Source organism: Calliphora vicina, chromosome 2, assembly GCF_958450345.1.
Source record: "Calliphora vicina chromosome 2, idCalVici1.1, whole genome shotgun sequence".
NCBI lineage: Eukaryota > Metazoa > Arthropoda > Insecta > Diptera > Calliphoridae > Calliphora > Calliphora vicina.
The window spans coordinates 97,541,186-97,567,986 of NC_088781.1; the positions used below are offsets into that span (position 1 = coordinate 97,541,186).

At 29.6% G+C, this 26,801-nt stretch overlaps 1 protein-coding gene across 1 annotated transcript; it reads left to right on the forward strand.

The window, feature by feature from the left end:
* Window positions 1–1,714: 1,714 nt before the first annotated feature.
* On the forward strand, window positions 1,715–24,847 carry LOC135950741 (uncharacterized). Its single transcript, XM_065500273.1, has 3 exons — window positions 1,715–1,811; window positions 22,428–24,053; window positions 24,168–24,847. The coding sequence occupies exons 1-3, from the start codon at window positions 1,715–1,717 to the stop codon at window positions 24,617–24,619; spliced, it is 2,175 nt and encodes a 724-aa protein (XP_065356345.1). The 3' UTR covers window positions 24,620–24,847.
* The last annotated feature ends 1,954 nt before the right edge of the window (window positions 24,848–26,801 follow it).

Below are 26,801 nucleotides of genomic sequence, written 5' to 3' on the forward strand. Positions count from 1 at the left end.
GTCTGAGAGCTATAAAGGCACATGGTAATAGACATTTACAGTGAGAGCTGGTTACCAGGTCACATTAATATTAAAAGTTTAATTATCGCATGAATTATCATGGTCCGGAGCGGTTCTTGAGGCAGTCAATATATTAACTTCGAATATTTCGGATATATTTCGATCTTCGATCCTTATGAGAATCTATGTGCAACAGGGCATTGAAAAGAATATTATAAATGAATACATCTGAATTGAGGATGTTTGTAGAAATTATTACATGACATAATCGGCTTAGACATGTCCTAATGAAGATTCGAATGTGCGAAGATGTTATTACAGTCAATACCATGCAATGCCACGCAATCGTCTGAATTGTTTTGGCTATTTTTTTCCAGAAGTTTACACGAAGTTGACTAAACTTATCTGAATGTATCGAATGATGTAAATATCAATGCCGTTGATGATAAGGGGGCTACAGGAAGATACAGGAGTCAGTACAGATCAACTGCAATGGGCTTGTGAATTACTCAAATTAATTGATACTCTTTTAACCTAACACATATAAAAAATTTATAAACGTGGCTTTAGTTCAATATAAAAAATACATTAACAGAAATTATATTGTTTTTTTTTAGTTTCGTAAATAATTTTCAGTCTGCCCTCTTTTGTTTGTAGGTGTGTATCTATACGAATTTCTTTTTAATTTTAAAACACTTCTCATAGTTTTGTCGTATTATTAATTACTTGAATTTTGTATTTTTATGTTGGTTTTTTTCTATTTATGTACATATGTATATGTATTATTAAAATTCAATACATAAACAAAATAAGTAACTGCTGTTATGTAACGGCTTTTATTACAATTTTTAAGTAGCTCAACGAAAACATACATTTATTCATGTATGTACGAGTGTGGGTAGTGTTTATTACAACTCTGTAACACGCGATCGTTGCGGTAAAAGATGCGGCTGGAAACTAATTAAAACGGCAGCATTAAACTTTAATTCACTGTTAAATTTACCTTGCACTTGAAAGACAAACCAAATCCACCAAGAAGAAAAAAAAACAGAAACAAAAAACTTTTGCTTTTATTTGTGCTTCATTACAACTTTGTAATACTGGAGTAATGTTTGGTGATAAATTATGCGAATGTGTAAAAGTACATTGGTACTTTTTAATTCAATTATGTATTAACATTAGAGTAGCGCCATTTGTATACAGAAAAACGTAGTTTTAGTTTAAAATACCATTTCTAAAAATATTTGACATAACACCTGAGCTCAAGGTTCAAAAAGGTATTTTATCAGATTTGTTCATATATATCCTTGAAAGGAATAATTAAATTTTTAAAATTGTATATTGAATTTTTTACCGATTTCTTTCTTTTTACGAGACTTCTTTTTTTTCATATTACAAGATTTACGACATTAAAAATTATAAGAAAACTTAAAACTATAGCGTATTATTTTAATTTCATGAGTATTCATTTGGTCATGCGACTAGCTTATCAAAATTCTAGAAAACTAATTACTTTTATATGTAAAATTAATTATTAATATTGTGTGAAACAATGTTTGCTCCCGACATTTAGCAATACGAGTAGAGTTAAATCTACATTTATTGAACTTAAAACTAAAAAACTTAAAAACTAAATCTTAAATCTAATTAAAACCAAAACAAAAATTAAATAAACAATAAAATTAAACAAAACAAAAAAAAATAATTAAAAATAATGTTCACCCCCTATGTATTCCGGGAGATGTACTTGAGTAGAAGTTTAGACCTGGAAAATGATTTAGTGGTTCATGTAGAATTCCAACAGTGGAGAGGTAATTAGTGTTTGACCAACTAAATCCTTGCTCGTTTGACAGAATATCTTGCATTACATTGCCTTCAAAATATGACAGTCTGTCAACAAAGCGTTTCGTCAAATCGAGAGCAAAGAAAGTGGAGGTATTTTTGCCTCCTCGTAAATGAATTTATTTGAAAACCTTTTATTATAAGCTTTGAAATTCTTCTCTATGCACTTTCGTACAATATGCCTTTCAAAAATTTCCATCTTCCTAATCATTGTTTTTGAAATGCTGAACCATATTGGAAATGCATACAGAAGAATACTTACATTAAATAAAAGTAATTTAGTATTAATTGGCAAGAATTTGCTATTATAGTTTTGAAAATGCACCCTTAACACAATTTGCCTTCTCCATATTAAAAACAACAAGTTTATTAAATTTTAAAAGTTTATTAAAGTTAACGGTGTTGAACCATTTAATATTAACTTCAAATTCTTGCTCTCCGGAACAACAGTATATTTATAATTCCCGGACGCATTTCTTAAACAGATTGCATTGCTTTTCGAGGCATTAATTTTTATTCCCCAATGAGAATAAAATTCATCAACATTCTTAAGGTGCAATGAAACACGTTGGAGTGCAATTTGAGGTGACTCAAAATGAGCATAAAGCAATGAATCGTCGGCATAAAGTATTCCTTTGAAATCATTATATTCATGGGGAAAATCATATATAAAAACATTGTATAAATGAGGCGCCAATACACATCCCTGCGGAACACCACAAGAAACGCCACCCTGAGATGATAACACACTATCAATCTGTACGCAAAATCTTCTGTCATCGAAAAAGCTCCGAAAAAGTTTTATAATTGATGAATCAAAACCTATCCTTATCATTTTGAATAATATGCCATCTTGGTAGGCCTTATCAAATGCTTTTTCGATGTCAAGTGACACTGCAACAGTACATTTACCTCTTCTCAAATTCTGTATTACCTCAGAGTGAAACTTCAGAAGAGCATGCAACGTAGAATTACCTTTCTTAAACCCAAATTGACCCCCAGGAATATACGCAGCATTTAAGGCTATATCCATTTTCTCCCTAATAATTCTTTCAAATGACTTCCCTATATTAGAAAGTAATGAAATTGGTCTCAAGTTTTTAACATCGCTATTACCCTTCTGTTTTGGAATAGGAACGATTTTAGCAATTTTCCACACAAGGGGAAAATTGCAATTATTTAAACAATTATTAAACAATATGGTAAGATATTCAAAAGCCTTTGCTGAAAATTTCCTAATTATATAATTTGATATATCATCCAAACCGCACGATTTTTAATTATTTATTAATTTAGAAATGTCTAAAAGAGAATTTAAATCCGTAAATTTTGGGTTGTTTAAATCTTTTTGCCAGTTATATTTAATTTTCAAAAACTTTTTTACTTTCTCCGAAACAATATATTTTCGATTTCTGTTCTCAATCCCTTTAGAATTTATCTCCGTTATAAAACTCACTGAAGTATTAAATTCCTCTATAAAATAATCTATTTCATCATTAGTTAAATTTCTATTGTTTTGGGGGGAAGTGATTTAATAGGTTACTACTTAAATCCATTTTGAATGCATTCCAGTTTGTTTCTTTAAAAGACACAAAACATGTTGGAGTTTCAAAAATAAAGTTAATATCTGAAATGCATATCTGAAGTCCCAAAGGAATATGATACGAAAAAGTTGGAAGTGTAGATGTCTTATAATTTTGGTGAGAATTATCAATATAATTTGTGCTTAATAAAAGTGGTCTAAATGAGAGGATCCGCCGGGATATGTTGAGTATGCATCACAAATTCTAGTAACCGAAATAGATTCGTCTTGATGCCATATCGATAGCACTTCACCATTAAAATTGTTGTTGACATCACCCCAAGAAATGTGTTTTGCATTCAAATCACCCTTTTAGCTCAAATAAATAAATTTAGAAATCAACTTTTTTTTAAGCTGCCTAAAAGTATGCTTTAGTTTATAACCCTCTAACCGGCAAGGCTGCCTTAAGGCGGGGTATGTTAAATGTATGTAATGCTGCTTTATTTGCTTATTTCTCCCGTTATAACGGTAAATATATGTAAAGAGACAAACAATTTACTTATTGTGATAAATAAATAAATGTGCACAGGTCTTTTGTTTTTTTTATTCCAACGTAATTTTTTTTTATTCAAACAACAACCTGGTATATTTTTTACCTCAAAATAAAATTGGCCGGTTAGAGGGTTAATAGCATAGAATAAACACATAGAACGGAAGGAGAGAGTAATATACATTGAAAAATTACTCTCTTTTCACACATTCGGGTGATACAATAACAAAATACATGCAATACATTCTCATGAATTAGGTTTTTGACAACAGACTTAGGTTTTTGGCTCTCAGTTACCTATCTAGTTGTTGTCTATGGTTAATAGTTTATGACCCAAAACACTTAATACCTTTTAAATAAAATTTTTAATTTCTTTAGAAATGTTTATTATTACAAATATTTTATTTTCCAATAAAATTGAATAAATAATGATAATAGTAGTAGAGAGATATAATAAAGGTAAGAAAGTACTGTCGGTCAAGCCCGATCATATAATACCCTAAACTAAGAAAATGAGCAAAATAATTTTTCTTAAAAATTCCAATAATTTATTTTCATGATTTTCGGAAGAGGGCCTTATATGGGAGCTATGACGAATTATGGACCGATTGCCATGGAATTTGGTCATGTGATTTATATCTATATGAAAGTTTTTTGTGTATACCAACATTTTTAAGAGATATATGTTCATTAAAGTGATTTTCGGAGAGGACCTTATATGGGAGCTATGACTAATTATGAACCGATCTTATTAAAATTAGGTGACTGACTTCCGTATACATAAGATTTATTGAAAAGGAATTGTGTGTATATACCTATATTAATTAAACATTTATGACTGATAAAATCCAATTTCGGGAGGATATTTTTATGGAGGCTAGGTGAAATAATGGACCGATTTCAACCAGTTTCAATAGGCTTCGTCCTTGGGCCGAAAAAATTGATATTAATAAATCCCAATGAGATGATAAAAAAATTCTGAAATTTGATTAACAAAATTTTTAAAAATTTGAAAATGGAGTTTTGAAACTGCCGTTAAAATTTTTTTATTTTTTTGGACATACCTGCGAATATTTTAAGTAAAAATTAGCTTTTATGTTAATATTTATCAAAATATGTTAATTTTGTTTCTACATTTCTCGTTCTAGTTGTTCCCCTTGTAAATGCATCTCAAAACTATAGAGGGCTAGCGGCACGTCTTAACACCAAACGATTGACCTAAAATTTGTTCAGGATGATTTTTTTACTAATGTTCACCAAACTGGGGGTGAGAATGGCCAAAATCCAACTTTCGTTCATTAAGGGCCACCCTATTTTGGCAATATTAGGATGATAGGATAACGTTAACTGGTGGCGCAACGACGCTGAAGTTTTGAGGTGCATTTACATGGGAAAATATGCAATTTTTTCAGTTTTTGTAAAAATTTTGCCATTAAATAATGACTTTTACAATTTAATTTAAAAGAATCGAAATGTGTACCAGAGCTGTAAATGAATCACTCATTTTTGAATTAATTCGCGAATCATTCACACAAAAAAATGAATTGAATGAAATTTGAGTCAATTCAAATGAATTTGGTAAAAATGAATTGCAATTCGTTTCCAATTCAAATGAATTGAATTGATTTTGAATTAATTCAAATGAATTTGGTAAAAATGAATTGCAATTCGTTTCCAATTCAAATGAATTGAATTGATTTTGAATTAATTCAATTCATTTACAATTCATTTGAATTGAATTGATTTTGAATTAATTCAAACGAATTAAAAAACAAATTAGCAATTCATTTCCAACTCCGACGCGAAATTCGCAGCATATTTAGCAGATTCTTCAATGTCATTAAGTATGCAGTATAATTAATCGACGGTTAAAAAGTCTTCCTTTAAATATAATGCGCCGTTACCATCGTCAGCTGGTGTTGAAAGATTATTTTCGTACGCCTCTATTCTAAACATCCCTAAACGTGGATTTCTTTCAGATGATAATTTTGAAAAGCTATTGTTGTTTAAGGTGAATGATGCATTCTAATTAAATCTAATTAGCCTTATTAATGAAACTCAATTGTGTTTTGAACTACATACATTGTTAGTTTTCCTTATTTTTGATTATTTTTGGAAGACAGTTTTATTTTTTTGAAATAAATATAATATAAATATTAGCAAAAAGTTTGTTGTTGGGTGGTCGTGGGTCACAAAATTTCAAAAATTATTAATTGCTTCTTGAATATTAAATATGTTTTGTCGTTCAGCGTATTTCAAAATAAAAATCAGTTCTTCTTGAATAAATAAACTCCAAACACCATGTTTTCATTGATCAGGCGCGTATACAGGACAAGGCTTTTCAATTTTTGTACTGGATATTTTCATTTTGGTAGGAGAAATCTTTCATTCCCCCTAGAGATCTGCTCTTGAATTTGATTGATTGCAACTCATTTTTGAATCATTCATTTGAATTGCTATTCTTTTTTCTAATTCATTTGAATTAATTCAAAATCAATTCAATTCAAATGAATTGTAAATGAATTGCAATTCATTTTTACAAATTCATTTGAATTGGAAATGAATTGAAATTCATTTCTGCCTAATTCGTTTGAATTGATTCAAATTTCATTCAATTCATTTTTTCAATTCAATGAATTAATTCAAAATTTAGCTAATTCATAATGAATTAAAATCAAAAAAGAATGATTCATTTACAGCTCTGATGTGTACGTAATTGTCGTTATAATAAGATATAAAAGACAAAAATTGGTGAAAAAATGTTATAGTTATTAAAAAAACACGAGGACAAAAACTCATATACAAGTAAATATGGATATATTTTAAGTAAAAATAAGCTTTTATTTTAATATTTCTCAAAATATGTTAATTTTGTTCATAAATTTCTTGTTCTAGTGGCCTGAGTCACGTTAATGGCCTGGCGATTTTTTAATAACTTTAACATTTTTTCACCAATTTTTGTCTTTTATATCTTATTATAACGACAATTACGTACACATTTCGATTCTTTTAAATTAAATTGTAAAAGTCATTATCAGGGCAACCAAAAATATGCTCTAAAAAAAGTGTTTTATGCGCATAAAATATGCACTTAAAACCGAAAAATATGCTCTTAAAATATAAAAAATATGCACTTAAAAATAGTTGGTTATTGTTTGATTTGAAAATTTCATTAAAAAATATATATGAATTAAATAAAATATTGAGCTCATAAATTAAAATTGGTTATTATAGGATTAAATTTCGATTTTAGTGAATTTGGCACTACATAAAAATAGTTTGATTCAATTCATTTTATTATATTTAGCAATAAATTACTATGTGTTTACTTAAGTTTTAAAATTTTTAAACTAAATCTTTGTTTTAGATCTAAAGAATTGATTTGTCTCATCTTTTAAACTGCCTAATACTTCAAACTTTTTTTTAGTAATTAGTGGCATAATATTTTACTTTCTCAATCCATGTGTCCAAATGTTTATAGGATCCCTACTGAGGATGTACATAATCATCCTCATTCTATATGAAGCTTTAAAAATTTTTTTAACCATTTAAATAATGTTTCAAAAACTCTATGAATAGCCTGTCATTTCTTGGTAAAAATTGCAATGGATTTTGGAGCATTCATCATGTATCTAGATTAACATCTGAATACGGCTTCTAAAATTTAAATATAATTATAAAAAGCCTTACAATAGTGGAATGACTGCAATTAAAAAAATATAAAACAACTTTTTATTCAAGTTTTATCATTGTGACTCAAAATTCCCATGTTTCTTCCTTTCTTATCCATTATATCGTCTATCGATATCCACATATATATTGTTTTATTAATAACTTTTTTTTACAAGTTATATAAATACATATATCAACGGGTTTTGAACGCGAGATTTTCGATGGATCTTAATATTCTGAACATCTGTTGAATACTTATTCAATTTCACATTAGTGGTAAACTATTAATGCCCAACCATAACTGTATCAAGCTGTCTTAAATTCCTTCTTTTAAATGTATCCAAAAATTTGTTTTGAAGTTGCCCATTTTGCCCAATTTTGGAATTTTCTTTTAATTTTTTACTATTTGTTAAATTTTAATATTTGTGTGTGTATATTTTTAATTTAATTGAAATATTTGGAAACTAAGCACCCTTAAGTCAACGAAAATTCTATGAAGATAAGTCGATTATGGGTACTCTATTTTTGTATTTAAGTAGCTTAGACCAATTATCATTGGACTTCAACAAAATAGTACAATATAGAAATGAAAAATTACAATACAAACAATAAAATTATATCAGGAAACTAAAATAATGAAAAATAAAAGAAAATATGCAACAAAAATATGCAGTTATGAGTTAAATATGCAAAAATATGCTATAAAACGAAAAATATGCAATAAAGAGCAAAATATGCAAAAATATGCACTAACAAATCGATGCCAAAATTCTTAAAATTGTCTGAAACGGATATATAACTAACTCATATGTTTATACGACGCATAGCAAAAAATATGATATTGCATATTTTTGGTTGCCCTGGTCATTATTTAATGGCAAAATTTTTACAAAAACTGAAATAATTGCATATTTTCCCCTTGTAAATGCACCTTAAAACTTCAACGTCGTTGCGCCTCCAGTTAACGTTATCCTATCATCCTAATATTTTACACAACGTGTTTCTACAATACATAGAACAATTCTAGAGGGGGGGACGGCTTGTACCTATAAAGTTTTTTTCGTCCATACAATCTTGGAGCACTCTAATGTATGTATATACATTAGGGTATTCAATTTTGGTAGGTTAACTGTTCGAATAATTCAAAATTGCCGATTTTCAAATAACAAATAAACCGATTAATTTGTGTCGATTAACCGAAATTTATTTTTTAACATATTTTTTTTTGTATTTCCTTCTCCGTTTTAATTAAAATTAAATTCAAAAAAAAATTACATATTTTTTTTCGATCATCCAAGAAACATGTTTATTGAGTATAACAACTGACATATTTAATTTACATGTATTTGTCGGATGAGAACATGATAGTAGACGAAACTTGAGACACTACTAAAACGAGTTTTTTATCAGAACTTATTGAAATTATTATAAGTATTCAAAATCTAATAAAATACAAAAATGGAAGATTTTATATGCTTTGAAAAAACTAAAAAAAAAATAACTGAGATATTGGATATTCTTTTTCGTGCCTTACTTTCGATTTCTCCAACATCTACAATCAGCGTGAGAGTTTTTTCCAAGTCGATTATTTATTTTTTGGTTAAATTGTTATGTTTTGTTTATTTTTAATATTTTTGTCCTTTTTATAATTTAAATAGAAATTATTCGATTAATCGAATAATTTAAAATTAACCGATTAAATCTAAACCCCGATTAATTATTTGCACGATTAACCGATTAAACCGGAAACCCGATTAATTGAATACCCTAATATACATAGAAGACTTTTTGCAAATAAAAATGATCCCAAAAAATCCAATATAAGGACCACCCTAGTGTACATTCATGTAAAATTTAGTAAGTTGTTAGTACAAGTAATAACATTAATTCGATAAAGCCGGACTGAACAATTGTAGGGCTAGAAAATGCATATTCTGTAGAATGCAAATGGATTTGAACTTCATATTACGCATTCGTCCGCACTTACATTTATCGAAAAATAAATTCTGACAAAGTTGCATGTATTTCTTTTTTCAAAACATTGCACAAAAAAATCAATGTTATAGCTGTAGAAAAGTACCACTGGGTAAAGATAATAAATTCCGTTTGAAAAAAATTAGTTTAGTTTTCTTTTTCAAATTTGTTTTACGGGGTTACACTTGGGTGACCAGAGTATTGAGTGTTTGTTTATAAAAGAAAAAGAAATAACAAAACGTTTTATAAACAAAATTAAACACAATTTTTAACTAATTGTTCTACTTTCATACCCTCATACATAAAAGTGCATATAAGAAAAATAACACACAAATAAAGTGCGAAAAAGAAAACAAACAAAAAACAAACTCTACTAAAAATGTTTAATAAAAAATAACAAATAATAATGTTGCAATAGTTATAAATATTGAAGCATTTAAGCTGCATAATTCAGTTTAGACTTAACACGAACAGCCAACGGATTATAACGGAATAAAATACATCGTCAATTATAGCGGAAGCAACAACACACACACACACCCAACTAAAACTTCAACTTAAAGGATACAATTATGAAGTTATTGGTAAGATGGAACCAAAATACGAATATTTGTCTACTTCTTACTTCCTTGAGGAATTGTGAAATTGAGAATGTAATGGCCTACACATAAAATGTTATGAATAATTCAAACAAGTGATGTGATTAACTGATAAAAAAAACACTGAACAAAGAAAATAATTTATTGAACTATAAATTGGTTATGTTAATCAATTAGTAACTATTTAAATACTTTAAATTTAATAAAAATACAAAACCCAAATCTTAGAAGATATTCATATACAGTGTATTGTGTTATGTTTGTTTTGTGGAAATGAATGATCTGCTTTCAATGAAATTTACCACAGTTATTACGCAAGTATATATCGAATCATGAAGGTTGTAGAGTAAACCTTTTCAGTTCAAAATTATGACTTCTTGCTAAATTGAAAAATAAAATTTCAAAATATAACACCATATTGAAAAAACAGGAATTTTGTATGGAAAAAGTGTTTAATAATAAATTATTAATAGTTTCTGTATATGGTATGTTGACTTGACAGACGTATTATTTTCAGCAGTACGCGTACTTTCTGCATAACTCTTCAAAAAGTACCTCTGTACTTTTTTTGTTTAAAACTTCAAACAAGTGAATAATAGTTTTATTATTTTATAACAAAAACGAAAGCTAATTAAAGTGATTTTATGCGCTATGTTTCAATATCCCAAGTAAATTACAAAATCACTTACATTTAATGGTTTTGTTCAATTATTATTGTATCATTCAATGCAAGGATGATTATAATAATTTTTTTTCAGCATACATAAAAAATATTTTTGTAAAAAAAGTATCAAAAAGAGGAATCTATTTGAGACCTTATACGTTCAAATTTCCATTTAATCTCTTGGATATGGGATACAAAAAAGTACTAAAACTTGGGTTTCGCCCGTTTTATCACCTTAAAACAGCGAAATGCAAACTCACACCACTACAGTTTTTAGATATTGTAGTTGTATGAGTTGAGAATTATTCTCTGGCAAAAACAATAACAAATAGCTGAAATAATGAAATAAACATGCATAAAAGCGTAACACAACCTGCTTCTATCAATGCTCATGCGAGACCCAGCAGTTCTAGGAGACAGTACCGAACTAGTGATTTTACCCATCATTTAGGGTGGGAGCTAGTTACTTCAATAGCCACGTGACTAGTCATTTTAACACGGGCATGTCCTAGGCAGGGGGTCAATTGTCTCTTTTTGATTACAATGGGACTGTCTAATAGCTGGACCAAAGTAGGCAACGCATTGGATTCACATACTGGTTACATAGCGTCAGTTACCTTGCTAGCTTTGTAACTGGTTACTTGATCAGCTACTTGACTAGTTATTTTAACATGTGCATGTCCTAAGCAGGGGGTCAATTGACCCTTTTGATTACAATGTGACTATCAGATAGCTGATCGAAAGTAGTCAACGCTTCTGGTGGGTAAAATAAAGTGCAGTACAAAAAAAAGTTTGAAGTGACTTCACCATAGGTTACTAAGAGGCACTAAAGTGACTATTGACTTCATATGTTACATGTGATATCAGTATACTTAAGCAAAAATAAAAATAAACTGTATGAGAATTATATCAACACAATTTGTAAAAAACCAGTTTGTACGAATTATTCACAAAACATTTAAAGTGACTACACTCCACATTACTTAGACACTTAAGTGTCAATTGTCTTCACGCTAGATTACTTTGGATGTATAAAGTAATTTCCAAAATATAATTTTCCGAACCTATAAAGTACATAATCTGGATCCTTATAGATAGTGGAGTCGATTAAGCCGTGTATGTCTGTTGAAATCAACTTTCCGAAGCCCCCAAATAACTTACATACACGATTCATACATCAATATCTCCGGAATTCTTCCGGCTCGGTTGCTATTTAATATCGGTCCACAAATGGCCGAGATATAAGGAAAAAACAGAGGCAACCTCGATTTTTGACCTATATCTGGATTACTAAGTCATTAATATCGACAATATGGATATTTAATGATAGATAGTAAGTTGGACCTACAATGGGTCAAAATCGGAAAAAAAAACCGATTTTTTTTACCAAAAGTTTTATTTTCGCTAAATATTAAAAAAAAAATTAAAATTCGAAAAATATTTTTTAAGCCGAATTTTTTTCACCAAAAGTTTTATTTTCGCTAAATATTAAAAAAAAAACAATAAAAAATTAAAAAAAAAAAATTTTAAAAAACAATTCGCAACTCGCTTTATTTTGATTTTCTTGTGAAAACAATGTTTTTTCTTTACTCACTTACACACTACAGTTTGTGTCGGCAAGAAACCAACCAATTGTAGTAAGGAAATGTAAGAAAAGATAAATCACGGTTTATTGTTGGTGTTTTGTTTAAGCTTTGATACTTTTACAAATAAAGCTTGAGTGTCTGTAATTCTCAAAAACTCTATAGTTTTATTTGTATAATATCTTTAGTTTTTCTAAAGCCTTTTTGGGAAAAGGTTTCCTGATGATCTGGCCTATGCAACCAGTGAAATGCGCATAGGAACTAGCTTATCCCCCAACAATAAATTTCAGTGAATTTATCAAATTAAAAATTGGGCATAAAACAATTTTACTAAAATACTAATTTTTTATTCCCGAATAACCTTTTAACAATTCGAAAAATATTTTTTTCAAAAAATGAAAAAAACAACTTTAGAAAATTTTTTTTTTTAATTTGGTGAAAATTTTGAATTTCCAAAAATCCCATCTTAGTGGATCTATACATCGCACGGTGCGGCCAAAGGTTCTTTGCCTTTGTGTTTTATATATCTGTGGTGGTTTGGAAAAACTAGGTAACTCAACTTTTTGAGAAAATTGAGATAACACCAAAAGCAGAAACAACGTTTCATTTGCTATCACTCTGTCAGATCGAAATTTTGATATAGTTTCTCATTTAAAAGTTATTTTTATGTAAAAATTTGCTAACTCCATGCATTTTATGAAAAAACAAGGTAACTACATACATATTTTCTTAAAAAACTGGAAAAAATAAAAAATTATTTAAAAAAAATTATTTTTTTTTGGAAAAACCGGGTAACTCCATTTTTCGAAAAAACAATGTAACTGACATCGATTTTCGGTTCTAATGTGCAAAAATGAGTTCAATGGAACATGAAATCTTCAACATTATTTAAAATTATGTTTTGTTTAATGCGCATGCATAATAACATAAATTCATATTCAGCCCAATTATGAATAAAAAATTCAGAGGGTGTTTGTTCCCCGGGAGTTTTTTTCCATTAAATTTGAATAGGAAAAATGAGAAAAGGGAAAAAACTCCCGGGGAATTTTTATTCATAATTGGGCTGATTAAATAATTAGTGAAATATGTTTTAAACATTAAGGCCCGTTTTCTCAATGTATCGACAAACTGCCTGTTACTAAATGACGACATAAATTTATTAGGCCGATAAACTGTCCGTTAACAATTTTGGTTTTCTCAATATATCGACCAAAAACATTATTTTCAGATGGCAATACCTCTCAAAATAGATGTGAAAGTTGGGAACCCTGCCTTCAAGTGACAACATGTTTACATAAATCAGCTGTGTAATGTGGCCATCGACAGCCGGAATATTTTGAAAAATTCATTATCCTGCATGTCTGCCAGGTAGTTAGGCCTGGCATGATAAACTCTTTCAGTATTCACTTGGAACTCATGTTCTTCGAGTTCATCCTCCATCCGATATTGTCACGATTCATTCGATTAAAAATATTGTTACGTTTTAACGTTTGTTTATTTCCTTTAAATAAACCGGATATTTTTGATTGCAAATAAAAGCCGTTTAGTAGTTTGAAAATTGTAACAACTCTTTATTTATTTAAAATGTACAACAACAGAATTAAATAGTCACTAAATTTTTTTTTATACACGTTTATAAATTCGCAGAAATACAGACACACTTTATAATGTACACGAATTCATTTGAAAAACACAGCACTCAGTTGATGGTTATTCGCAAAGCGTCTATGATAAACTCACTAACGACTGCAACCTCTTCCACTATTTGTAACACTGCCATCTGCATTCTAGATTGCTCTTTAACTGTCTAGAACTTTCTAATACATACGCCATCTGTGGTGTAATTTCTACAATGCTCTTTAACTGAATATTCGAATTCGAATATACGGTCGCAGAAAACAGCGTTGTCAACTTACGATCAATGATCAACTGAAAGCTTTTATTCAATGTTAATAATGCCCACAGATATGTTATAGTTTGGGCACTGCTATTTGAAAGCATTATGCAACTTTAAATCAGCCGTTAAAATCGTTATATTTGAATTCAAGTACAATTTCGTAACAATATATTAAGTACCACCATACAAATATGGTTGTGATTGTACGATGAGAAGCTATTTTTTAAATTGTTCCGAACTATGCCCAATTTAACAGTATTGGGAATTATTTAAAAATTATTTGAAAAGCGTTGAGGGGTTTATAATAAATATTAATACTTTTTACCATATTAATGTACATAAAAATATTTTTGTAAAGCAAAGTACCAAAAAGAGGGATTTAAATTGATCCCTTATACATATTAATTTAAATTTAATTTCTAGTACCTATACAAAAAAGTACCAAAACTGGGTTTTCGCCCAGTTTATCCCCTTAAAGTGCAAATTTTAAAAGTACCACACAACTGTCCACTAACTGTTTGCATAAATTCAGATAAAATTGGATTTTTGGTGCTAGATTTATTAGTTTCGCTCAAAAACAAACATTTTTAAAATTCATAAAAAATATGTATGTATATATAAAACCTGTATAAATATTTTAATATTTTGTTCAATGTATAAAACGATATATTTATGTATGTATTAAGGTGGTCGATTCTCCATAAATTAGGATGTGTGATTTATGTCTATATGAAAGAATTTTATGAAATAATGGACCGATTTCAGCCAGCTTCAATAGGCTCCGTCCTTGGGCCGAAAAAAATATATGTACCATACGTTCCTGCACAATATTTTATTGTAGTCCTCCATCATTTTCACGCTACTTTCCGCGGTGTCGTTTAGAACGTGAATTTTCTCGAAAATTTTCAATGTTCGCTTATAATCTCTGCGCTATGGTCACGTTTCCGGCAGATATCGTAGAAATTCATGCGGCAAGTTGAAGCGTTAAAAAAAGTTTATAGTTTTCACAGTTACGAAAGCGCTTATGTTATTCAACAAAAATTTTTCATTTACTTCTGCACAATTAACCATAATCTTTTTCTTGCTTCGGATAGGACCTTCAACATCTTCAGAGCCATCGGAGGGGAGGTATCGCAATCATCTTCTCCAGATTCTTTTTCTTCTTTTTTTAGTTGAACTTCCGTTTCATTTTGTTAAGGCCTTCTTCTGCATCATCCCGAATTCCATACAATTGTGACTTTGCCAGTTTAAATAGATCTCTGAACATAAATATATATTTAATGAGTAAATTGCCTTGGATATCCGTCGTGCGTGGTGAATGGGTATTTTCAGCTTATATTCGCCAAATCACCGCCAATTAAAATAGTTTCTTATAGTCGTTGCCCCTTGTCTTTTCTGTAGTTAGGCTATGCAAAAAGTAATGATGTCATCTAAGCGGTTATTAATTTCGAAGTAACAATCTCATCACACACACACACATCACAAAAAAACACCCTTTATCTTCTGTAACATCAATTTGTGGAAACTTTTTTCAAAAGGTTTGATGTAAATAATAGAATTGCTAAGTCTGCTTTTACACACAGCAAGTTTACTTGAAGCAAGTCTCTTGCCAGTACAAGCAAGTGTGTACCACACTTCCTTCTTCTTGACTCTCTCTCTCCTATAAACTCAGACTTGCGGCAAGAAAACTTGCCCTGTGTAAAAGCAGACTAAGAATGATTTCCAATGCTGAATCAAGAATGCGATATGAGTTCAAACATTATTAGCAATTTTACTTCTTGAGAACTTAAAATTTTGTTTGGACATGGAAAACATGTATACAATGTATTGCAAATATCGAAATCAAATTATGTAAGGTTCAAAATTATGTTTTTTTCGTTAAATTTTTGTTTGTATTGTCCCTAATGTAATAAATGTATGGGTTTGATTTAATTTAAAGTTTATTTTCTTCTTTTTAAAGCTTGTTAAAAAAATTTATTTTTAATTGAGAATACATTGTGCCTTTTAAGTATTTTAGTAGATTTATAGTATGTATAGTCAAATATAGGTTAATCGAAATATTGGAGGTCAAAGGTCACAAACATTGATTTATTGTAATTTTAATTTGATGAAACTTATTGAAATCGGATCAACAACCAATATAATTACTATAAAATTGTTACTAATCCGAGGAGCTGGTTGGGTTTTTGAAATAAATATGTAGGCAATCAACATTTTACGATAAAGTAATGAAAGGAACTTTGGTAAAATCTTTTAATATTTCAATTATTATCTATATCCAGCTTTAATAATATTGAGATGAGTTAATAATATTGAGTTAAAATACAATGTTCAATAGCTAATAGAAACCAAAGAAGAAAATCTCACTCCAATTCACCACAGAAAAAATGTATCCGTGTCCTCAGAAATTTCCGAGCTAGTACCAAATTGCCTGGTAAAATATTTTCTGGGTGTATGAATTTAATTTTGACACTGTTACTACAATTGAAGGAGTTAATCGCGTTTGAGAAATTTTGGTCAAAGTTTTGGGTAAAAAAGAAAACTACACATTTCAAGGAAGGAAATTTCTATTAAAATGTGAATATTTTTACTAAAACTAAAAAAAGTTTGGGCATTTAAATTTTAAGTTTGTATTAGTGATAGGCGTAAAACTTTTGGCTGTTTTTTTTAATGCTATGTTATATAGATAGATCCCTTTCATATAAAATTCCAAAATTCGGAGCTGACGCTACCGCCGCACAGAGGGATTTTGGTGTCAAAAAGTCAATTTTTCAAACACTCAATTTCAAAAATCAAATGATGTTGTTTTGTAGAGAAATGTTTAAAGATGCAATGTACACTTATAGTTTTAAGAAAAATTTTATTTTATATTTTAAAAAATTGAAGTAAAGTCCATGCAAGGGTGTTAAGCAGAAATTTACTTATATTTTCACGCAATTCAGTTTTTTATATATGTATAATTTTCCTAATAATACCACTTACCTTTAACATATTTGAAAAATATAACATTTCTCCATAAAAAAAAATGGGGATATCATAAACCGTTAAGAAGATATGCCCAAATATATAAGTCTCTAAAAATTATTTTATTTTTGATTTTCCATGGAAAAAAAATGTTGCCCAAAATGAAAGTTGAGAGTGTCTTGTTTCGATTAAAAAAAAATAGTTTTCGGAACAGGATGAAAACTTAAAATCTTTTGTCGAATAATAAACGAAATATCCAAAAATTCTTATCTATGTATGGATGTCGTGGGCAGTGGGTGTGACCGATTTTATTGAAACTCATGCCGAGTTCTTCTAGACAAATTTCTAGACTTTTACTTGGATAGGTAAAATTTTATGCGAAAAAATCGATTTGGATTGTATGGGCAGTGGGCGTGGTCGATTTTGATAAAATTTTATTTTTTTCTTAGTTTGGTCCATATAATTCTCGGTGTCAAATTTCAGCGCTCTACGACCACTCCTTACAATTTTTCCCAAAAAATGTATGAAGCCATCCCTCTGTGCGCCGAGGAGCAAAGCTTCCCTTTACAGTGGGCAGAATTTTATATAATACATATAAAAAATAGAAAATGTCTAAAATTTTTTAATAGGGTTTACCCCGGCACACCCGAGTTTAAATTATTTTTTATTAAATTTTTTTTCTAGAATTTTTTAAACGTACAACAGTTGTTGGCACTCTGATGTATTTAATATCAGCCACTTAGTATTAAGAACTTATTATGTCACTGGAAACCCAGGGAGTTTTAAAACAATTTGTTTCTTGCAAAAACTATTTGCAAAAACTAAAACATAAAAAACATAAATTAAAAAATAACAAACTATTACAGGTTTTTTACTTGTAGATTAAATTAAGTTTAGCGTATGAATATTGATTTTGCATTTTGAAAACGCCCTTATCATTTTACATATACTAACTCTCGAAAATAACAAAAGACATTTCGTCTTCAATCACCAACATCATCTCTTATTACATTTGATCAAAATATTCTTGACAGCTACCATCCAACAGTGAAGTCTCGGTAATGTGAACTAATTAATATCGTGGTGGTTAATATCGAAATGGTTCACATTTGTGAACCGGTTTATATCACTCGGTTAATCGGTTTTTAAAATATGGGATTAAAATTAAAAAGTCTCATATTTTGGTGAAATTTTAATATTCATTGTGTATACATTATACAATACATTTGGTATGATGTGAAACCTAAACAATATTAACCTCTTTATATTAAACTTTTCAAGAATTACAATGATTGTAAATATTAGAGGACGATGAGTTTACTTAAACATTTTTTCAGAATAAATTACACGTAATGAAAATTTAGGCCCTAATTTTGTAAATCACGTCACAAAGTGATATTTATATGGAAAGCAAAAACAAAATTTCAAAAATTTTAAAAATTTGTTTTATATACAAATTCTTAACAGAACAAACGCACGAAAATTCAAGCGTTGATTTGCCTTTCATAATTTGAAAATTTTGTATATAAAACAAAAACAAATTTTTAAATTTTTTGAAATTTTGTTTTTGCTTTCCATATAAATATCACTTTGGTGACGTGATTTACAAAATTAGGGCCTTAATTCCTCATAATTCTAGAAGTTAAGCTAAAACTTACTAAAGATTCATTATAAACGTAGTGATGATTTTACCAAACATTAAATTAAATTTGATACCTTCTTTCAATAAATTTGACCTCATTAGTGTATTTTGTTCTTAAAATTTAGTTTTATTAATCATTAGTGCACAAAGTTTCTTTTCAGAAATAAACATTCTAAAATCCATGATTAAATAAATAAATTATATAAATAAAATTATATAAATGTTTATGAAATTTGCAAATTATAATTAATAAAACTCCATTATCATGATAATGGAGTTTTATTAATTATACTCAGTGGTGGTATTTTATTTTTTAAAACAAAATTTCGCTCCCTAAAGTATGCAGTACAAATTTAGATATTTTATTTGCAAATAAATAAGAAAAGGCAGGTAGGTGTATGTGGGTTGGAGAAACTTGAAGAACTAACATTAGTAAATGTTACCGGGCGAAGTCGGGCGGTCAACTAGTTAATTATAAAATCAACTTTACGATTGAATAAAAAGTATGTATTTCAAAATATGAATACCGTGGGTTTTCATATTTTTTGATATATTTGATTTTGCAACTTTATAATTATTCCCTACACCACCATAGTTGGTATATTTGGTTAGTGATGATGTTTGTAACGTGCTGAATCGATTAAGCGATGTATGTATGTCCATGTAAACCTTGTTATCGAACTACAGGTCACAATTTCAAAGATAATTCGACAAAATTTGGCACACACTGATTTATTACCCCAAGGACGAAGTCTATTGAATTGGTCCATTATTTCCACTAGCCCCAATACAACTACCCTATCTGAAAATGGTTAAACTCTCATAAATATCTTAGTTATATAAGGGTAGCCAGATATTGTATTGGCAAAAAAATAAACCACTGAAAAAAAGCATCTCAAAAACGTCCTTAAATTCATTAAATATCATAAAATAACACATTCTTCAGTAAAGATCAAAAAAATTCGATCGTAAATATTACTTACAACAAATTAATAATTTAAAATTAGTCAGGTTTTTTAATTGTGTTTCATATATATAATATTTTTAATACTGAATATCACTTGTTTTTTGTACATTTTGGTTTAGTTGTTTATATAATTATTAAATAATTATATTTAATTTTTTTTTAATAATTCAAAAATTTTACAAATACTTATCATTCTTTTTAATGTGGTTAACAATTCCATTTTTGTCATTCCCAGTTTTTAAAAAATTAAAAAACTCGACACATGTAAATTCAAAAATAGTTTTAATGTTAACAATTCCATTTCCATTAGCCCCACTTCTGAAAATCACATTATCCAAATAAAATAATCCACCCCTATCGGCAATAAAATGTGAAATTTTGTTCCCATGAAATATCCATTTCCCTCGAAGGGAAAATTGCTATCGTGATATTCCCATGAACTTTTCATTCACAATAGTTAATTTTGTTCGTAACAGCTGTTTATTGTTTACAAAATTCCATCTAAAAATTCCACAACAAGGGGAATTTTTTCACATGAACAAAGTTGATGAACGAAAAAAGGAAAAGGGAAAATATTTCATGTGGAATATTGATTCGCGATAGGGGTGATCATCTTTTCGTTGTAGGGTATAATTTTGTTGTGCTAGATCGACTATGCTTTCTTACTTGTTTGTACTTAATATTGTAATAATCGACCCTTTATTAAATATTCTAAAGTTTCCCATTTTTATAGTAATTTCTGTTACTAAACACACGAAACTATCTTATTAATTGACGTAAAAAACTAGCACAAACGACTAAAGCTAGAATCAAGAGCTTCAGTCGATCCAATAAGAAAGGATTTTTGGAAATTCGAACGTTTAGGTGGTAAAAAAGGGTAAAAACTGGTAAATTCGGTAACCTTATATCTTCAAAACTAATAAAGATACAAAAAAACTTAAAATTGCATGTTACTCCATTTAAAAAATAAACTGACAGGTGTTTCGTACTTTTTCGAAATTCGAATCTTTTAGGGGAGAAAACGGGTAAAATCTGTATTTTGGTACTTTTTTGACATCTTTTAAACCAATAAACATAGAAGCAAATTTTAAATCGTATTCTTTACTTATCAATAAATAAAAAATATAAGTTTGGTACTTTTTGGAAATTCGAAGCCTTAAGGGATAAAATTTTGGTACTTTTTCATAAAATATGTTTTTGTATAATTTGACATAGACATACGAATATTTTATTATGAGCTCCCACCACGATACAGAAATTTATTTGAATAAAATTTTACCACCGCAATGGGGATAAAAAAGGTACCAAAAGGGGAGAAAATCAGGAAAATACATTTTATTTGAATAAAGCCAATTTTGATAATTTTTTCAACATTGGTTCCTGGATTCATACAAAAATTAACTAACAGGGTGTTATTTGTAACTCGAGTGCCAAGGTGTATATTGGGCCAAATACGGGTAAACAGTTTGGTACTTTTTTAAAGCATATTTTTTCTTGGACATATTAACACAAATTTTAATCTTTTGAGACATGTGGTACTTTTTGTAATTTCTTATGGTCCTACGTGATTGAAAATTCAAGCGGATACTTCATAGTACTTTTTCTTTATTATAATGGTACTTTTTTTAATTCTTTTTTAATATCAATGGACTTAGAAACATGAAATTAAGCATAAATGGCAATAAGTCAGTGAGAATTCTAGAGGGAGACTTTTTTGGTATTTTTTCTTTAATCGAATGATACTTTTTGTAATTTCTTCACCAATTACCTAAAGACATGAAAAATAAGCTTATATGAACCCGAGTGATTGGGAAACCACAAGTGGGGGCTTTTTGCTACTTTTTCTTTATTCTCGTGGGTACTTTTTTTAATTTTCTATAATAATGGACCTAGAGTTTCCAAAAAACCGAAGAATTTCAAAACCGCGGTTTCGGTTCTAAAAAATTGAAAACCGATTGGTTTCGGTTTGGTGATAATTTATTAAATATTAAGTGTTATGATACAAAATAAGTTGATACTTGATTGGTTATGGTTTAGTGAATACGAATTCAAAAGAGATAATAAATGGTACTATTTCTTTATTGCAATGGTACTTTTTGAATATTTTACAATGATAAACATAAAAATTTAAAATTAGGCATACATGATATAGTTATTAATAAAACATTAGTTATTAATAAAACATTTATTTGAAGTTGACATATAATTTTCTGTACAGGTTTGTATTTTGCAAAAGTTTAAATTTTGGATAAATAAGAATATTTAAGAGACTTGAAAATATGTGAATATATTTTTTGTTTTAATTTGATTTTTCATAAACTTACGAATATATTTTCTCAACAAACACAGCTACCTACATATTATTCTTATGGATCATAAATTACTCACTGTTTTTATAATAAAATGTTACATTTTCTGATGTTGTGTATGGCAATACTACGAAGTTTAATTAAAAAACCAAAAACATTAAAGTGGATTAATGTTAGATTAACTAATCTGATAATTAATTGGTATTTGATCTTCAAGTCAGCTCTTAGTGCAATAGTTTAAGAAAGAGTTTTTATCTTATCAAATATTTTACACAAATTATTTTTGTCTCTATTTATACAGCAATTCGGGCTGCCGGTGCTACTCATTTTGCTTCTCTTCGCCGACAATTCGCTTGCAAAAAGGCGAAGGAGCGATATTTCGAACACTGAAGAGAATGAGTACGAAGTTCATCATCACAATTATGAAGAGCAAACAATATCTACATCTGGTAGTGATTTAAATGCACAAGAATCTGGAAAGATCGAGTATAAGGTTCATCCTGACTCAAATACCAATGTTCCACGCGGCAAACGTGGCTCACAAAAGTATCGACAAACAGCTTTAATTAAACCTGTAAACCGTCGCAAAAAGCATGTTCTTCTAAAGTTGCAACCCAGACATAAAAGGCCTGTACACAACCAGGTCTCCGAAAATTTAAAGAATTATTCCAACGAACCCAGTGAGGAAGTAAAGGTATATCATACCTTTGAAGAGACCCACGAACATATTGAGGAAAAAGATGAAACTCCCATTGAACAACATGAACAAACATCGGACAATCAAACGGCTGAGTCTACAGAACAATTGGAAATTCAAGCCGAACAAAAATTTAATGACCCCATAACAGAAGAAACTCAACATTATCATTCGGAAGAAGAAAAGCATAAGAAAATTAAGATAAAACATCACCACCACCATCATCATCACAATCATGTCAAAGAAATCATCAAGAAAATACCAGAACCATATCCCGTAGAGAAGATCGTTCACATACCTGTAGAAAAGATCATTGAGAAGATTGTACATGTGCCAAAGCCCTATCCCGTTGAGAAAATAATTAAAGTTCCAGTGGAAAAACTCATACATGTACCCAAACCATATGCAGTTGAAAAGATTGTGGAGAAAAAGGTACCCTATCCGGTGGAGAAAATAGTTGAGAAAATTATAGAGAAGAAAGTACCATATCCAGTGGAAAAGATTATTCACGTGCCGGTTGAAAAAATTGTCGAGAAAATTGTTCATATTCCAAAGCCATATCCGGTTGAAAAAATTGTAGAAAAGATTGTACATGTGCCGGTCGAAAAAATTGTTGAGAAAAAGGTACCATATCCAGTGGAAAAAAGGGTACCATATCCTGTGGAAAAGATAGTTCATGTTCCAGTGGAGAAAATTGTTGAGAAAATAGTTCATGTACCCAAGCCGTATCCGGTGGAAAAGGTGGTAAATCAAGTTGTTGCCGTACCAAGACCATATCCAGTGATACAGCGTGTCCCTTATCCCGTGGAAGTTAAGGTGCCTATTCACGTTGAAAAGCCAGTTCCATATCCAGTGGAAAAGGTAGTACCAGCTCCATATAAAGTTGAAGTAGAAAAGAAAGTTCCAGTTTATATTCACACAAAAGAACCCTTCAAATTCGAACGTGCGAAACAAGATGACTCAAATCAGAAACACATCGACGATGATTTCATAGATCATGAGCACAAGGGCTACGAGCACAGCCATGCGGTTGAACATTACAATCATCATGCTCACGACTTATCCGTTTTCCCATCAAATCACAAGCCCAGAATAACCAGCCATCAAAAAAATGAACTCCAAAAACAGTCATCTGCGATTCGTGCGGAGTTGTTGCACCAACAAATTCATAATTTTGGTTTCAAAAAGCAACAAGAGCAACAGCAACTCCAACACCAACAAATTCAACAACAGCAGCAACTGCAACACCAACAAATACAACAGCAGCAGCAGCAGAAAATTCAACAACAACAGCAAGAAATCAAACAGTTGCAGCATCAACAGCAGCAACATCAACAACAGCAACAGTTGCAGCATCAACAACAGCAACAGCTGCAGCATCAACAGCAACACCAACAGCAGCAACAGCTGCAGCTACAACAGCAGTCGCAGCAACAACAAAACTCTTTATCGGTTTCTCAAGAACCTTGCATTCAAGAAAGCCGCAATATTGAGGTTTCCATTCCGCCTAAATCAAGTCCAAAATTCCAAATAAATGTTGAGGATATTGAACCTGCCGCCAGCGAGACAGCATCGGTGTCAGTGCCGTATTCGGACATGCAAACGCAAGCTTCGACCAATTCTTATCAAGTTGTGTCGCCTTTACAACCCATTGCATTGCCTCTTCACTTCTTTCAATATCATCACATGCCTTTCCAACAGCCTCTCGGTTTCTCTTTAGCTGCATCTGGCAATTAATCATCATGATGAAAGTTCATTATGAACTTCATAAGTACGTTAAAGTTTTTAGTTTAAAATGTTTACTTTGTGTTTAAGTTGTAGTATTTAAGTGTATGTATTTGAAATAGTGTAATTTTTTGATTTAATAATACAATTGGCCTTAAAAATACTCTATAGATGTGGGTATATTTTAAGAAATTTATAATAATAAAAAAATTTTGTTAATATTTACAAGAAAATCAAAAACATTTGGAAATTTTTTCTATTCTGTGAGTCGTGAGAGAAATAACTAACCAAAGAAATTTGTACGGATTGCAATGGTCTTCCAAGGAGACCAGGTGGTATTTCAATACATATGAATATACTTCGAGTCTAAGGCAAAAAATCATATAATTTGTAAATCTAAACATTTTTTTGTCATTTTCGATAGCTATTCTAATACATATGTATTATCATTATGGGAGACTTTAATTGTAATATTTTTAACTCTACTAAATCAAAGACCTTTAGAAGTTTATCTCGTGAATGATTGGAAATATCAGAGCTACATAATATGTTTCTGAATTGATTTGTATTTACATTAGAGTTTTTCTTTTCCCGCACTTTCTCATTTCCCGAGATATCGGGATTAATTTTGAATTTCCCGGGATCCCGGGAATTCCCGTCTAGAACAAATTATTTAATTTTAAGAATGTAAACTTCATTAAAAATATAAAAAAGTCTTTGGTTTTAAAACATTGGTCTCCAGAAGTACGAAGTTTGCACAAAAATTGGTTAAAAATGTTAAAGTTATTAAAAAATCGGTATTGTCAATACTAGACATTATGTTATATTTTTCATATGTTTCATCAAAATTGGCACAAAAATATATAACATTTCGCTATTTTTCCATGAGAAATTCCAAATATTGAAAAGTTTGACTTTTGACCTTATCGATTTAAGAGTTGACGTTTTCCGATTTTAGTAAAACTGAAAAAATTGCATTTTTCCCCTTGCACCTCAAAGCTAAATCGCAAGTCGGCACGGGTTGCAATCATGATAGAAAGACAAAATTTTATATTTAACTATAGTTTTATATATGGGGCATTTCATGTCAAGTGAACCAACTTTTGAAATCGATGTCTTCCGATCGGGATGAAATTTGCACCAAGGTTAGCTCTATTGGATAGTAACTCAGACACAATTTTTCAACAACATCGGTCGAGAACTCTCTGAGTTATAGGGGGTAAAATTTTGACAATTTGGTCAAACAGGGGTTTTTTCTTATCCATGTAACTTATTACCTATTGTTCTTAGCAAAATGTGTCCCAAATAGTTTAGATAGCTATTTATGTAATCTTTCGAAAAAAAAAATTAAAAAAATTTAATAAAATATTTTTAATATTTTTTTTCCGAAATCAAAAACTTTTTTGACTTTTTTTTAAAACACGTCCTTTTTTTTTTTTTTTTTTTTTCTTAAAATAAAGTTTAGATATTTTCCTTGAACACCTACTTGGTCGCTTAGTGGGATGCGAGTGGGATATCTATCAAAATAAATATTTTGTAACTCAAAACATAAAATTTTTGACTTTTTTTGCAAAATCAAAAACTTTGTTGACTTTTTTTTTTCAAAATGGACCCTTTTTTAATTTTTTTTTTTAGGTCAAGCAAAAGCTTAGATATTATCCTTGAAGACCCTTTTGGTCGCTTAGTGGGATGCGAGTGGGATATCTATCAAAATAAATATTTTTTAACTCAAGACTTACAATTTTTGACTTTTTTTTTTCCAAATGGGCCCTTTTTTTAAAATTTTTTTTGTAGTCAAAAGAAAGCTTAGGTCCATTCCTTTAAGATATTTTTAGTCCCTTAGTGGGATGCGAGTGGGATATCTATCAAAATAAATATTTTGTAACGCAAGACATACAATTTTTTAATTTTTTTTTGCAAAATCATGTCATCAAATGTATATATACATATAAAAAAATAGAGGTATGCGTTCCAAATTTCCAAAAATAATTGGGACACCCTAATATATATATAAAAAAACGGCTGGACCGATTTTGATGAAATTTTCAGGGAATCTTCAGAATAGCTCAGCAGGTAACACTGTAAGATTTTTGATTTTCGGTCTGTGGGCGGAGAGGCGTGGTAAAATCAATTTTTTACGTTATACCGCTAATGTCATCTATATATGAGGAGCCGCAGAACAAAAGGTACTTTT

Excerpts from the sequence above, each read along its gene's own strand:
- LOC135950741 (XM_065500273.1), top strand. The coding sequence starts at position 1,715 with ATGTTCACCCCCTATGTATTCCGGGAGATGTACTTGAGTAGAAGTTTA. Across the intron at positions 1,812-22,427 it reads AGAATTCCAACAGTGGAGAG|AAAGAGTTTTTATCTTATCA; the intron begins GTAATTAGTGTT and ends CAATAGTTTAAG. Across the intron at positions 24,054-24,167 it reads GTTGCACCAACAAATTCATA|AACAACAGCAAGAAATCAAA; the intron begins ATTTTGGTTTCA and ends AGAAAATTCAAC.